The 17,247-nt window shown below is 34.7% G+C and overlaps 1 protein-coding gene across 12 annotated transcripts in view; it reads left to right on the plus strand.

The window, feature by feature from the left end:
- The window catches only part of CCDC178 (coiled-coil domain containing 178), a 477,106-nt gene that overhangs the window by 250,934 nt on the left and 208,925 nt on the right, over positions 1 to 17,247 (plus strand). For 10 of the 12 annotated variants that reach the window (XR_013165210.1, XM_077135675.1, XM_077135682.1 and 7 more), the window contains one exon: positions 3,979 to 4,089. The exons of the other annotated variants lie outside the window; for them this stretch is intronic. Coding sequence is in view for 9 of the 10 variants with exons in the window: in XM_077135675.1 (XP_076991790.1) it covers positions 3,979 to 4,089 (111 nt within the window). In the remaining variant the exon portion in view is untranslated. The remainder of the gene's footprint in view (positions 1 to 3,978; positions 4,090 to 17,247) is intronic. 12 annotated transcript variants of the gene reach the window in all.

The following is a 17,247-nucleotide window of genomic DNA, read 5'->3' on the forward strand; positions in this document are numbered from 1 at the left end:
TACTATTTGGGGAAGTTTTGCTTATGTAAGTGGAAAATCAAAACAAAATTTTAAAAAAGGCTTAATCCCCCCTACTAAGCAAGAGGGAGATACTTCCTCTGTCCTCCCATCTCTTAATATTTACTTTAGAAAACCTGTAATTGTGGATTTTCTCTCTGTCCTTTTGAAACTAATTAAGGAAGATATGGCAGCTATCTCCCAGTTTCTTGGGAAGAGATTAACACATTTCCAGGGGACTCCGGGCACAAATTATAAATCCACAAATTATACATAAATGGATTATGTATGCTTCGCCACATACTAAGTGTCATCTCTATTTCTGCACTCTCTCTATAGATTGCTTGTTATGCATCACATTTTGGTTGAATGCTTATTTAATAATAAAACTGATTTTCTTTCTCTTCTACCTTTGTAGAGAGGTTTTCTGGGTGGGAAGAAGATTCTATTTTTAATTCTATTTCTTCAATATAGGAAATAAAGTTTTCCAAATGTATGTATTTTATGAATGTTGAATCCGTTCTGTTTTCTTTTTGGCACATACAATCTAGAAATGGTAAAATTACCCATAGTGATTTTTGTGGAAAGCATAATGAAGAGGCAAGTGAATGGGGAACTTAAAAATCATGATGTACCTGGAGAAAAAATAGTTTGGTTACCTTTAGAAACCTGAAAAATATCATCCAAGACCCAAATCCCAGAATAGTATCTGAAAATTTAGGCTTTTTATGAAAGAGAAAGACTTAATCTTAGATGTTTTTTGACTGGAATAAGATTCAGAAAAGGATTTTGTGCTGCAAGCAAATGATTTTAACCTTCAATTCTGAGCCCAGAATCAAAACATCTTGGTTTCTTGATGGCCAGGGGTTGGGAGAAATAACTTTGACAATGACATGGGTCACCTGATTAAAAAGCAACCATTAAGAAGAGAGATTATTTACCAAGATATTAGCTAAAGATTTAATTATGAGAAGTTCTATCTATATAAGACATGGTTAAGAGGCAAAGCATATGAATATGTGTATATCCATGTTATGTGTGTGCATGTGTGTATATTTTAGTTTTCTAAGTTGCTTAAAGCAAATACCATGTAAGGGGTCAGATTAAACAATGAGATTTATTTCCCCAAGAAAGGTCCAAATCAAGGCACCATGGACGCAATGCTTTCTTCCCATAGGCTGGCTGCCAGTGATCCTTAGCTCCTCAGTCACGCGGAAAGGTGAACCGTGGTGTTTGCCGGTCTCTACCCTTCTGGATTTCATTGATTTCACCTTCTTGCTTCTGTGGTTTTCTCTCTCTAAGTCTGAATTTCATTCTTTTATAAAGGTCTCCAGTAATAGGATTAAGATCCATCCTGATTGAATTGGGACACTTCAATCACTTCAACTGAATTGGGACACTACCTTAACTGAAGTAACTTCATCAAAAGGTTATACTTACAATGGATTTACACCCACAGGATTGGATTAAATTTAATCCATTCTAGGGTTCATAGAGCTTCAAACTACCACTAAATATGTGTATATGTATACATGTATAAACATATATATACACTAATGCATAATTACAAGATAAAATGAGTAACACTTGTAATGATTTGTACTCTGGAGATTCACACACTGCAGTATAGGCAATTTTTAATTAAATGGTACAGATTACAAGTTTACTCATGAGGTCACTGAAGTAACGACATAGTTCAAGAGAAATAAAGTAGGAAATCTATGAACACAAGTTCAAAATTTAATTAATTCAAGAAAATATAAATTACTACCTTTCATGTGTCAAGGATTCTGCTAGGTGTGGAATATAAATATGATTAAGAAATTTTAATCTGATATGATCAGTGATATGCCTGGACTAATCTTAGAAGATGCTATCCCCCTCCTAGTCATCTTGAGTTATTGGAGCAGTAGCTCACTCACACAGAAAAATGCGAGGGTATGTGTGTGACATTTCTGTGGGCTGTATTCCAAGGCTTTCTCCTTTTGAATCACTTTATTGGGTAGTGTTCTCTCCTTTAAAGAATTCTACTGCCTGTCAGCTTTTGATAGAGAGAGTTAGGGTATTTCTTATAAGACAAGCACTGTATTGCTCTGATTAAAGGAATTCCATTACTTCTGGTAGATTTCTCTTCTGAATCAAGAGGTGGTCTATTCTGTTAGCCACCCGTAAAGGTGTTAAGTATTTTAAAATTCTGATCATTCTCATCCCCAGTTACATATTTTGAAATGAGAACTTGTGTTTTGAAATTCATAATTGTGGCAGGCTGAATAGTGGCCCTCAAATACATTCATGTCCTAATCCCTGGAACCTGTGAATGTTATCTTAATGGCAAAAAGGACTTTGCAGATGTGATTAAATTAAGGATTTTTGAGATGGGTAGACTATCCAGGACTATTATTTTTTTGTGCCTAAATATCATCATACATGTCCTAAAGAGAGGTAGGCAGGAGGACATTTGACGATAGAAGGAAAAAGGTGATGTGATGACAGAAAGAGGGAGAAAATGTGATGTGACATGGAATCACAGGCCAAGGAATGCAGGTCGCATTTAGGATCTGGAAAGGCAGGAGACAAATTTTCCCCAGAGCCTCCAACAGGGGATCCAGTTCTGCCAACATCTTGCTTTTAGCCCTGCAAGACTCATGTCAGATTTCTGACCTTCAGAACTACAAAGAATAAATTCGTGTTATTTTAAGCTACTAAATTGGTAGTAATTTGTTACAGTAGCAATAGGGAACTGGTGCAGTAATGTTCAGTGAACTGGCATTAGTCATTTTTTTTTTTAACTTTTAATGCTAATAATTTTGTAAAGGGAAGAATTAGATGACGTGATCTTCAACAACAGAAGTACAAACACCTGACAAATTATTTATTGTTATAATCCATTTAAAAATATTTGCCCTTTATTTCACAGCCCACAGAGCACTTGTCATTCACAACATGTATAACCATAACACACCATAAATTAGTAATATGGCCTCCCTAATTCCATGTTGCAGAATCTATTGTTTACTCAGAATTTTCTTCTTATGAAATGGTGAATTATTTCTATTATGTATATTAATCATTACAAACTATCATATGAAAATCAGCTGTCCTCATCTAGTCACAGAAAAAGTAGATGCTGTGAAGTTGTGAGCCCATGAACCGACTGCATTTGAATGAGGCACTTCCAGTAACTAACTACTGTTAGAATTAGATTGGTGAGCCTGGAACTAACATCAATTCAAGTTATATTTTTCAACTTTTCCCCAATTTTTTTTGTCTCCCCTTTGACAAAAACTTGGAAAAAAACCTGAGGCAGATAGTGTAGAGTAGGGAGAATATACTGGTCTTAGAATAACAAAAATGACATTGGGTTTCCAACTCTTTTCACTAAATATTTAACCTTAAACAAGGCCTTGTTTGTCTTTGAAATAAAGAATTTAAACTAGGTGATCCTGAACATCCTTTCAGATCCAACATGCTGTAATTCTGTGAAATGTCCTTTATAATAGTGATGTTTCATTTATATTTGGGACTAAAGTCTCACTCAGCATAATATTTTTCTTTTCTTAAATTTCACAACATATTATTTATAAAAATTCATTTTTAAAGTCATAAATTTAAACCCCGATAAACTGCTGTTTTAGAATTCATTGTCTAAATTTCAATTGTCTCATGTAATTTAATGGAAATAAAGTGAAAATATCAAGTTCAAATTTAACAACCTGTGTTTTTACTGTGGGAGACAGAGGTAGACATTCAAAGAGGAAACTCCAGGGCTACCAGCATTTTCGTAATTTTCATAGAGATGATGGAAAACTTAATGCTATTACTGAAGACCTTGATAAATCAGACTGTATCATAAATACTTTCATGCACTGTGAGAAAGGTACACAAATAATATTAGAGAAGTCTTGAGTGCAGTGATAAGAAAACAATTTAAACAGCTATTGAATTACAGAAAACGTATCTACTTGTTTGATATACTTATAGGAAAGGGAAGTAGATAAAGGCAGCACTGAATATTATCAGGAAGCGAGTACATCTAGTGTTTACAAAAGCTCCTCCAGAACGATTCTAGTTTCTCTAAGGACAAATCCTCAGGTAAGTGAGCATTTCAAATCCAGTGGAAAAAAATGTTATACTTCTGTTTGTTAAAGCTGTAAGAGGCTCAGAATTACTTATTTCAAGAAGTAGCAATTTCTCTTGGCAAGATGCATGAAAAGTGTTAGCCTCGTGGGAATCTATTTGTGACAACAAAGCACAAATCAGCCCTGCTCTGGCAATAAAAAATGTGACAGATAAGATAGAAGTAATCAATCTGAAAGGTAAAGAATATTTAAACCAAGAAATGCCATAAGAGAGATCTTACATATAGGATCAATATAGGATTTTGATAATGAAAGTCAGAGTAATGACTCATGAATAGGAATATTATACTGTCCCAGAAAAGTTCTGTGTTGAGGCCAGTAGGAAAGAGTTAACCATATGTATGGATTTTTTAAAGAAACATTGTTGATTTTTATCAAATCAAAAGTATTTGTGCTGTTGTTTTATAATGTCAAAGGCAACTTGAAAGACACGCAATATTTTCTAGTACATTTAGCCTAAGTTTAACACTATTCCAAACTATTTTGATGAGACAAAAACTGTATTTGACCATTAAAAAGCATAGTTAAACACAGAACCTACTAACTGCTTAATCCTGGGGAGATTTAGTTGCTATTCTTGGTACTTTACTTTAAAAATCATTTGCATCTAGGAAACTAAGAGGCAGTAACTCACATTTTTCAATGTGTATGACTGAAAAGTCAAAGGCAAAATTATTTCTTGGCTTAATTTAAATGTAAAGATGAATCACAGAGATTAAAAATGTGCTTGTGAGGAAAGAATGTTGTATACTAGTACTCTTTGAAACATCTTTTTTACTCATCCAAATATTAGAAAATTGATTCTAAAGAAAGAAGCATTTCTAGACATGTTTACAAACCAAAGAAGTATACCTGACCACCATGTAGGTTTCTTAAACCAATCCTATTTTCTTAATTCTATGTAGACTATTGTGAACCCAATGTATTTTGCATAGAAACTGTTAACTGCTCCTTTCTAGGATAAATACAGGGATAGGATGTTCACATTTTTTCCCCTGTAATTACATTTTATGCAATGATTTAGGGATATATTGGAAGAGCTCCGAAGTGGTGAAGCAGAAGTAAAATCAAGAGTAGGATGGTCAGCACTACCTTTTTGCTTCTACGTGCCCATTACTTTTGCTCTCTGGAAGTCTTTGCTTTGGTTTTTTTTTAACTCTTCTGGATCACATTTCCACATGTATTATAGATTATTTAAACAAACAAAAAAAATTCTAGATGACCAAACATCATAAATATTTCTAGATGCTCTATACCCCCATTGATAACCATAGTCACTTATTTTATTAAAGATTTCTCTTGAAATATCATGACCTCTTTAAAAATGTATAATTCCCCCATTTTAGATAGAAATAGTCCCTGATAAAATGCATTCTAAATGCCTCATTGTATGTACAACTAAGCATGGCTCATCAACTTTTCCAGTCGGTTAATGGCCATGAACTCCCCTGGTACTTGAGGAATTTTATGTTTCTGCATTTTTTCCATGACTGGATCTACTAGTCTCTGCTCCTGGCTTGGTGGGAACACTAACTCTGGTCATTGGCTCTATCACTTCACTCTTAATCCACAGTATAGGTCATCCTCACTTCAGGCACTTGTAGGAGAAGTTGACCGCGGAGTATCTCCCCAAAAAGTGTTTGACAAAAACTTATTTAAGATAACCAGTCTTTGAAAGAATCAGTTTAAAGAACACTAGATATTTGCTACTGTTTTTTCTCCCTAACATATATATATATACACACGTACATAACGTATTTTTTTTCACCTTAAAAGAGACCACCACAAAGCAATGCAGTTGGGATTTTCTAGATTATTCTGTACTGAAATATTACACAAAATTATGATGTAATATTATACTTTCAGCTTTAAATGGTTATATATAAATATGTAAATGATTTATATATAAATTTAAATATGTATAATTTTCAGAATTCTGGTTAAAGACCTTTTTGACTACGTTGTACATTCACCCTCATTAGCAGATCAATGTGATTTTTTTCTCCCTGTATGTGTACACTTATTCATTCCACAAAATTTATTGAGTGCCTGGTAAGGGTCAGTTAAGTTCCCAGACGCCAGTATATAGAGTTAAAATAAAAATGAAACAGGTACTGTTTCCCCTCACAGAGTTTATAGAGTTGTGGAGGTGGAGACACAAGCGATAAAAGTTGAGTAAATAAGGGAGTCATCTTTTTTAAAACTGTGGAAAAAAGGGAAAGGGAGTAATAGAGATTAGTAGGGAAAATACAGTAGTATTTTCATGGAAGATTTTGATTTGACATTTATGCCAAAATGAAATTGTATTCTATTTATGGTAATAAGAATTCTTTAACCTGATATTATTTTATCTTTTTATCCTTATATCCAGCAACTCAGAATGAATTAGGTGCCTAATTTCAGTGGTTCATTTCTGATGTCAGCTGTATTTTTGTTGTTCTTGCTCAACTGTTCCTTTATTCGTTTTTTTCAGGGTGGGGAAATGGGGTTGGTGCTCAGAGGAAGTGTGAGGTGGTCACTATTCAGGTTGCATTTAATTTAATGTTTTAATTTTATTTTTTAGCCATCATATTATACATGCTCTAATATAATCTCCCTCAGATTATCTTTTTGAATACAGGGGATATAAACCACAAACACTGAACATCTTTCTAAACGGGCTTTAAAATTTTGCTTGACTATACATTTTAATGAAAATTTTATTGTATTTATTGTCGTCATAAACAACTCAAATCTTGGGCAAAATGCTCTGAAAAATAATTTCTATTACTGTCCTAAAGTGCACATTTTGTTGTTGTTGCTTATCCTAATAAGAGTGGTAATCGGGGTAGTACCTATGATCAAAATGTTGTGATTTGGTAAGATCAGGAGTATTTTATGACAATTTGGCATTAAAGAATCCATTTTTAATTTTATTATTCCTAAAACGGCGATTATGCTGACATACTAAGGGCAATTTAAAATAAGCACTGAAAAGGAAATGAAGAGTTTGACTTTTTCAGTGACTGTTGGTCTCTCTTAATTGCGATGTAGTACACAGTACTGGCTGAGAGCATAGAGGCCAGCACACCAGGAAGACCTGAATTTGAAACCTGGCTCCCTCAGCCACCTCGTAATTGTATGTACTAGGACAATATTTCAAAACTCTTTAAAACTGAGTTTCTGCATCTGAAAAGTTAATAGAATATTGATATATACCCATAGCATTGATATGAGAATTGAATGAAATAATGTGTATCAGGTGTTGGGCCAACGGTCTTGTACCTACTAGACAGTTAAAAGAAGCCAGCCTAAGAAAGAAAACATATTAATCAGGAAGTCTAAACTGATTAAAATGAACTTTTAATTAATCGAATAGAGAAAATTGTATTGACATATGTAATTCAAAGTTATGTGCAGATTTTCTTCAACACCAAATGATCACCAGCTACTAAGGTATGAAGCTATATAAAGTTTATCTCTGTTCTCTGGATGTGGTTTTAATGGCCAAAAGGTATGGCGCAATGGTGGAAATGAAGAAAACAATGAGTCTGGCCAAAGGCAGGATTCATGAGTCCAAAGCAAGGTTCTTGGTACTTTATGGAAATGCAATTTAGGGGGGATTCATTGTATTTTCTTTAGCTTTATTGATTTTTTCAGTAGTAAAATTTGCATGTTTAACTGTATGAATATTAAATATTAAATCTGATGGATTCTATCAAATGTACACACCCATTTAACAGCTACACCTGCCTTAGATTCCTAGGACAGCTGTAACAAAGCAGTACAAACTGGATGGCTTTAATCAACTGAAATGGATTGTCTTACAGTTTTGGAATTTGGACGTCCAAATCAAGGGGATGGCAGGGCCATGCTTCCTCTCAAGTCTGGAGGGTTCTTGTGGTTCTGATGGTGGCTTGTGGCATGAAAAAACTCTGCTTCCATCGCATGGCTGTCTTCTCTGTCTCCAACTGACTGTGTCCACATTTTCTCTCCATATAAGGAAACCCATTTCCAAATAGGATCACATTCATGGGGCTGAGGGGTTAGGACTTGAACATGTCTTTTTGGAGAGTACAATTTAATCTTTTACAACCCCCATCAAGACATAGAACGTTTCTACCACCACAAGAAAATTGTCTCTTTCACCTTTACAGTCAATCCCTGCTGCCAATAGGCAAATACCATTCTGGTTTTTGTTATTGTAAATCATTTTTCCCTGTTCTTCAGCTTCATATAAATGGAATAACACAATGTTACTCTTTTGGGTCTGATTTCTTTCACTTAGCATGATGTTATGGAATTTGATCTATCTAGCAGTATATAACAATAGTTTGTATTTTTAGTGCTGAAAGCTTTCTCCTGTATGAATATATTGAATCTACAGATCAATTTGGGAAGATTGAACATCTTAAAAATATTTAGTCTTCCAATCCATAAACATAGTATATGTATTGGTTAGGGTTCTGTAGAAAAGCAGAATCAACAGGAAATATTCATAAATGCAAAATTTTTAAAACTGTCTCACATAACTGTGGGAATGTAGAGTCCAAAATCTATCAGGCAGGCTGTGAAACTGACGATTCTGAGGAAGGGTCTGGACGAACTCCACAGGAGAGGCTTGCAGGCCGAAGCAGCAAGAGAGCCTATCTCTTTTGAATCCTCCTTAAAAGGCTTCCAGTGATTACATTAAGCATCACTCATTGCAGAAGACACACCCTTGGCTGATTACAAATGGAATCAGCTGTGGATGCAGCCGATGTGAACATGATTTAATTCTATGAAATGTCCTCATAGCAGGCAGGCCAGCACTTGCCCAACCAGACAAACAGGTACACCACTTGGCCAAGTTGACACATGAACCTGACCATGACAATATCTCTCCATTTATTCTGATTTCTTTCAGTAATATTTTACAGTTTTCAGTGTGGTGGACTTGTATATCTTAGACTTATTCAAAAGAATTTATTGCTTTTGATTTCTATCATAAGGTGAAGTTTTTAAATTTTATTTTCCATTTATTTACTGCTTGTATTTTAAAATACATATAACTGAGGGTCCTGCTTCAATCAAGATAGCAGAGTGAGAAGCTCCAGCGTCCTGTCCCCCCACAAAAGCTATGAAAACCAGCAATAACTGACAGAAAAAATTTTCTGAAAGCTCCAGAAAATAGAAAAGACAGTTAAAGGATTACAGTAACAGGGTGAGGGAGGAATCAAGAACAAGACTGCTTAAAAGTGGTGGACGCATCGCCCCCTGCATGGCCCCTCTGCCAACTCCTCACCTACTTGGCCTGGGGCTGCCCCACATTCCCTAGTCCCATTTCTGAAGGAAGCAGAGTAACATTCATCCACATACTGGGAGCATGTATGTTTGGCCTAATCTCCCTAGCAGTGGCTGAGATACTGAACCGGTACACTTGTTACAGGCTCATTGTCCCAGAAATTGCTCTGCATGTAAAAGACAGCTCACAGAGCTCTTCTACAGAAGCCTGTAGGAGAATAGTCAAATAGTGGCTGCCTTGGGCAAGGAATGTGTGGCTAAAGGACATATAGTGCAGTACCTAGGACCAAGAAGAAACTGTTTTCTAAGGAATAAGGGGCATTTGTATCTGTGTAAATGGGGGAATTCCTAGGGTCACAAATACATGCCCACAAAAAGTCGCAGGTGTCTAAAGCAGCAGGGAGACTCCTATTCTTTGGCCTAGAACAATTTTCTAAACTCATCATATGAGTAATCTCTGAAGAAGAACACTCACACAGGACAATCTGCAAAGACTGGGAAGGAAGTTTTCTTTTTACCTCTTTTTTTTTTTTTTTTTTTTTTTGCCGAGCTCCTGGCATTCAAGAAAATCTCTGACATAATGTAAGCTGGTTACACTCTTGAGGAACAGATGTCTAAGTGTCTAAATTCCAGCAATAGCACATTAAAATATCAAAATGTCTAGGTTTCCACAGAAGATTAGAAAACATTCAAAGAAATAGGAAATGATGATCTAGGCAAAGAAGAAGATTAAATCATTAGAGGCCATCAATGAAGAGGACCATACCTGGGACTTTTTTTTAAAAGAGCCTAAATATACCCAAAGAGCTAAAGGAAAACATAGTCAAAGATCTAAACAAAATAAAACAGTAGATCACAAACAATATCAATAGAAAGATGAAAATTATAAAAAGGAACCAAACAAATCTGAAGACATCAGTAACAGAATTTTTAAATTCCCTACCAGCTTGGATCTGGTAGAAGAGAGAATCATTGAACTTGAAAATAAAACAAATCCAATGAGCATAAAGAAGAAAGAATGAAGAAATGTGAACCTATCCTGAGGAACCTGCGGGACATCATCATGCATACCAATATAGGCATTATGGAAGTCCCAGAGTAAGCAAAGAAAGAGGCAGAGGCATTGAGAATATTCAAAGAAATAGTGGTTGAAAATGCTCCAAATTTAACAGAAGACATTAATACACACATCTGTGATGCCTAACACACTTCACACAGGATAAAGCCAAATAGACCAACTCCTTGGCCTATTATATTCAAACAATTGAATGCTAAAGATAATGAATTCTGAAGCCCTAAAAGAAAAGCAAAATGTTACATATAAGGAGGCCTCAGTAAGTTTAAGTGCCTATTTTTCCTCAGAAAACATGGAGGCAAGAAGGCAGTGAGATAACATATTTAAAGTGCTAAAAGCAAAAAAATTATCAACCAGGAATTCTTTATCTGCCAGAACTGTCTTTCAAAAATGAGGGAGATCTTTGGATTATGGTATATTGGAGTGGCTAGAGGGAAGTACCTGAAACTGTTGAGCTGTGTTCCACTAGCATTGATTCTTGAAGATGATTGTATAATGATATGGCTTTTATAACGTGACTATGTAATTGTGAAAACCTTGTGTCTGATACTCCCTTTATCTAGGGTATGGAGAGATGAGTAAAAAATATGGATGGAGAATAAGCAAATAATGGGGGACAAAGGTAAAAATAAATTGGGTAGATGGAAACACTAGTGGTCAAAGAGACGGAGGGGTAACGGGTATGAAATATGAGTTTGTTCTTTTTCTTTTTCTGGGGTGATGCATATGTTCTGAAATATGATCATGATGATGAATACACATCTATGGATTGAAATTGTGAGCCATTGATTGTAAACCATGTATGGAATGTTTGTATGTTAAGATTTATGAATAAAAATATTAAAATAGAAAATGAGGGAGAGAATAAGACATTCCTAGATAAACAAAAGGTGAAGGGGTTCACCACTAAACAAGCCCTCCAAGAGATGCTAAAGAAAACCCTGCTGGTTGAAGGGAAATAATAATTGACAATAGATAAAAGCCACATGAAGAAATAAAGATCTCTGGTAAGAGTAATGGCGTGGGTAAATATAAATGCCAGTATTGTGTTTTGGATCTGTAACTAATTTTTATTTCCTACAGGATCCAAAAGGCATGCATAAAATGTAATGATAAATCATTTGTTTTAGACTCATAATATATGAACATGTAATTTGTGACAAGTAATACATAAAGGTGAGGGGTTGGAGGGGCATATGAACAGAGTTTGTGTCTACTGTTGAGGTTAAATTGGCATCAAAGCAAACAAGATTATTAGAGATTAGGTGCTAAATTTAAGATCCATGGTTACTACAAAGAAAATATTGGAGAATATAAAAACTCAGAGAGACAGAAAGCAGAGCACAACTCTGCAGGAGCAAGAGCAGTGGGGATGGGGAGTTAATGCATAAAAGGTATGGTGATTCTGTTTGGGGAGATGGGAGAATTTTAATAATGAGAAAGGCAGTCAGGGCACCACACGTGGTGATTATGATTAATCCCACTAAATATTATGCTTGGGAATGGTGGAGATGGGAAAGTGTATGTTGTATATACGTTCCACTTTAAAAAAAAAAAAACAATTAAAGAGATGACAGTTAAATGCAATATGTTACCATTGATGGGATGTAATAAGGGAGGAGAAAAAGCTCAAACTGACGTTATTGGGACATATGAAAAAGTTGGAATGGCTACTATAAGCTTTTTATCAAAAATATTAAATTTCTTCAACTCGATAACTATATTAAGGTGGTTATATTAGTGACTATCCTTGTTCAAGGAGCATAATACGTTTAACCTACACTCAGCTATTCAGAAAATGGATTGATAAATAGACAGAAAACTAGATGGGCAACTATTCAGATTTTCTATTTTTTCTTTTGTCTGTTTTGGGGAATTGTTTGTCTCAAGGATTTTGTTCACTTCATTCATGTTGTGGAATTTTTTGGTATAAGGTTTTATAGTATTCTCATAGTTTTCCTTTTAATATTATGGTTTTTGTAGTGATACCCATCCTTTCATTTCTGATATTGGTAATATGTTTTTTCCTGACTGATATTGCTAAAAATTTATCAATTTTATTAATCTTTTAAAGAACTGAATTTTGGCCCTTGTAACTTTCTTCATTGTTAGGCTGTTTTCAATTTCATTCATATCTGCTCATATTTATTATTTCCCTCATTCTGCTTATGTTGGGTTAAATTGCTCTTCTTTTTCTAGCTTCTTAAGTTTAAAATTTAAATCATTCATTTCAAACCTTCCTTTTTTTCTAATACAAGCATATAATCCCCTAAATTATTATCTGATCACAGTTTTTGCTGAATCACACAAATTTTGATATGTTCTTTCATTTTTGTTCTGATCTAGATATTTCCAAATTTGCCATGTAATATCCTTTTTAACCACAGGATATTTAGAAATGTACTGTTTAATTCACAAATATTTGAAGATTGTCTATATGTCTTAATGACATTTGCTTTCAATTAATTCTGTCTTTGGCAGATAATATACTGTGCATATATATTTTTAAATTTCTGAGATATAAATGTATTATGCTATAGCATATTATCTAATTTGGTAAAAGTTTGTGTGCATTTGAAAAGAATGTATGTTTTGCAGGTGTTTTACTGGTACATGTCTAGTTCTATCAATTACTGATGAAGGGGCATTGAAATCTCCAACTATGATTGTTGATTTTTTTGTCTCTCCCTTTTAGTTCTGCCAGTTTTTTCTTTACATATTCTATTGCCCTATTGTAGATTCATACACATTTATAACTGTTCCTCTTCCTGATGAGTTGATCCTTTTATCAGAATCATCTGATAATATTTTATTAAAAATAAAATATTCTTCTTTATCACTGAAAATATTCCTTACCTTATGTGTACTTTGATGTTAATATCACCATTCCAATTTCTGTTTGCCTACATTTGCATGGTATATCTTCTTCCATACTTTTATTTTCAGAATATCTGTGTCTTTTTATCTCAAGTTCATCTCATATAGGCAGTATGCAGTTATTTGTCCATCCAATCTGACCAACTACTTTGAAATTGGAGAATTCATTTATATTTTTCAAATACACTTATTTTTATTGTTTCCCTCTACCAAGATTTTGTATTTTCTTAATTCATTTTTTCAAAATCTTGAAAAGTCATCGTCCTGGTCATCTAGAGGTCTGTTTTATTAGCTAATTTTTATTTTATTTATGAGTCACATGCTCCTGTGCATCCAATTTTTTTTTTGTTTTTGGACGTTGTACAGACACTGGATACTCTCATCTTTCTCTTAACTGTGCTGATTGTTGTTTTACCAGGCAATTAAATGTACAGGCTGATCATTTTGAACTTGTGGAAACATGGATTTGTGCTTTTTTTAGGGTGGATTTATTTTGGTTTCATTCTTAGTCGTAGGGAAAAACCTTCAGTCCTAGGGCATAGTTTATACTTCTAAATCATGGCTCTTCCAGGGATTGAATAAAGCCTAGCATGTTTACCAAAACTGTCTAATTTGGTAGGACTCAAACTTCAAACCCTTTTTTCACCCTGTGGTGGGCAGTCGCTGAAATATCAGCACTTTCAGCCTTCAGGTTACTGTTCTCTTTTGGGCTCCTTGGTGCAAGCACATTTCAGGGATAAGCCACAGATTTGAAAATTTTCTGTCTTTGCTTCAGGGTCTCCTTTATTTCTAGGAATTTCCCTAAATTTTCAGCTATTCTAGGAGCAATGAACTCTATTTCCTGATATTTCAAGCCATAGGACGTGAGGTACCCACGTTTCTAATTGTGTGGTGATGCAAAATCATTGCAGATAATTTTTTTATTAATTAAAAAAAAATAAATAACACAACATTTAGAAATCATTCCATTCTACATATACAACCAGTAATTCTTAATATCATCACATAGATGTATGGTCATCATTTCTTAGTACATTTGCATCGATTTAGAAAAAGAAATAGCAAGACAACAGAAAAAGAAATAAAATGATAATAGAGAGAAAAAATAAAAATAAAAATAAAAAATATATATAAAAAAACAAAAAAACTATAGCTCAGATGCAGCTTCATTCAGTGTTTTAACATAATTACATTACAATTAAGTAGTATTGTGCTGTCCATTTTTGAGTTTTTATATCCAGTCCTGTTGCACAGTCTGTATCCCTTCAGCTCCAATTACCCATTATCTTACCCTATTTCTATCTCCTGGTGGTCTCTGTTACCAGTGACATATTCCAAGTTTATTCTCTAATGTCGGTTCACATCAGTGGGACCATAGAGTATTTGTTCTTTAGTTTTTGGCTAGTCTCACTCAGCATAATGTTCTCTAGGTCCATCCATGTTATTACATGCTTCATAAGTTTATTCTGTCTTAAAGCTGCATAATATTCCATCGTATGTATATACCACAGTTTGTTTAGCCACTCGTCTGTTGAGGGACATTTTGGCTGTTTCCATCTCTTTGCAGTTGTAAATAATGCTGCTATAAACATTGGTGTGCAAATGTCCTTTTGTGTCTTTGCCCTTAAGTCCTTTGAGTAGATTCCATCTCTTTGCAATTGTAAATAACGCTGCTATAAACATTCGTGTGCAAATGTCTGTTTGAGTTTTTGCCCTTAATTCCTTTGAGTAGATTCCCAGCAATGGTATTGCTGGGTCGTATGGCAATTCTATATTCAGCTTTTTGAGGAACCGCCAAACTGCTTTCCACAGTGGTTGCACCATTTGACATTCCCACCAACAGTGGATAAGTGTGCCTCTTTCTCCGCATCCTCTCCAGCACTTGTCATTTTCTGTTTTGTTGATAATGGCCATTCTGGTGGGTGTGAGATGATATCTCATTGTGGTTTTGATTTGCATTTCTCTAATGGCCAGGGACATTGAGCATCTCTTCATGTGCCTCTTGGCCATTTGTATTTCCTCTTCTGAGAGGTGTCTGTTCAAGTCTTTTTCCCATTTTGTAATTGGGTTGGCTGTCTTTTTGTTGTTGAGTTGAACAATCTCTTTATAAATTCTGGATACTAGACCTTTATCTGATATGTCGTTTCCAAATATTGTCTCCCATTGTGTAGGCTGTCTTACTACTTTCTTGATGAAGTTCTTTGATGCACAAAAGTGTTTAATTTTGAGGAGCTCCCATTTATTTATTTCTTTCTTCAGTGTTCTTGCTTTAGGTTTAAGGTCCATAAAACCGCCTCCAATTGTAAGTTTCATAAGATATGTCCCAACATTTTCCTCTAACTGTTTTATGGTCTTAGACCTAATGTTTAGATCTCTGATCCATTTTGAGTTAACTTTTGTATAGGGTGTGAGAGACGGGTCTTCTTTCATTCTTTTGCATATGGATATCCAGTTCTCTAGGATATTGAAGAGACTGTTCTGTCCCAGGTGAGTTGGCTTGACTGCCTTATCAAAGATCAAATGTCCATAGATGAGAGGGTCTATATCTGAGCACTCTATTCGATTCCATTGGTTGATATATCTATCTTTATGCCAGTACCATGCTGTTTTGACCACTGTGGCTTCATAATATGCCTTAAAGTCAGGCAGCATGAGACCTCCAGCTTCATATTTTTCCTCAAGATACTTTTAGCAATTCGGGGCACCCTGCCCTTCCAGATAAATTTGCTTATTGGTTTTTCTATTTCTGAAAAATAAGTTGTTGGGATTTTGATTGGTATTGCGTTGAATCTGTAAATCAATTTAGGTAGAATTGACATCTTAACTATATTTTGTCTTCCAATCCATGAACACGGTATGCCCTTCCATCTATTTAGGTCTTCTGTGATTTCTTTTAACAGTTTTTGGTAGTTTCCTTTGTATAGGTCTTTTGTCTCTTTAGTTAAATTTATTCCAAAGTATTTTATTCTTTTAGTTGCAATTGTAAATGGAATTCGTTTCTTGATTTCCCCCTCAGCTTGTTCATTGCAACAAGCTGTTCATTCATAGTATAGAAACACTACAGATTTTTGAATGTTGATCTTGTAACCTGCTACTTTGCTGTACTCATTTATTAGCTCTAGTAGTTTTGTTGTGGATTTTTCCGGGTTTTCGACATATAGTATCATATCGTCTGCAAACAGTGATAGTTTTACTTCTTCCTTTCCAATTTTGATGCCTTGTATTTCTTTTTCTTATCTAATTGCTCTGGCTAGAACCTCCAACATGATGTTGAATAATAGTGGTGATAATGGACATCCTTGTCTTGTTCCTGATCTTAGCGGGAAAGTTTTCAATTTTCCCCCATTGAGGATGATATTAGCTGTGGGTTTTTCATATATTCCCTCTATCATTTTAAGGAAGTTCCCTTGTATTCCTATCCTTTGAAGTGTTTTCAACAGGAAAGGATGTTGAATCTTGTCAAATGCCTTCTCTGCATCAATTGAGATGATCATGTGATTTTTCTGCTTTGATTTGTTGATATGGTGTATTACATTAATTGATTTTCTTATGTTGAACCATCCTTGCATACCTGGGATGAATCCTACTTGGTCGTGATATATAATTCTTTTAATGTGTTGCTGGATTCTATTTGCTATAATTTTGTTGAGGATTTTTGCATCTATATTCATTAGAGAGATTGGTCTGTAGTTTTCTTTTTTTGTAATATCTTTGCCTGGTTTTGGTATGAGGGTGATGTTGGCTTCATAGAATGAATTAGGTAGCTTTCCCTCCACTTCAATTTTTTTGAAGAGTTTGAGGAGAGTTGGTACTAATTCTTTCTGGAATGTTTGGTAGAATTCACATGTGAAGCTGTCTGGTCTTGGACTTTTCTTTTTGGGAAGCTTTTGAATGACT

Source organism: Tamandua tetradactyla, chromosome 18, assembly GCF_023851605.1.
Source record: "Tamandua tetradactyla isolate mTamTet1 chromosome 18, mTamTet1.pri, whole genome shotgun sequence".
NCBI classification, from domain to species: Eukaryota; Metazoa; Chordata; class Mammalia; order Pilosa; family Myrmecophagidae; genus Tamandua; species Tamandua tetradactyla.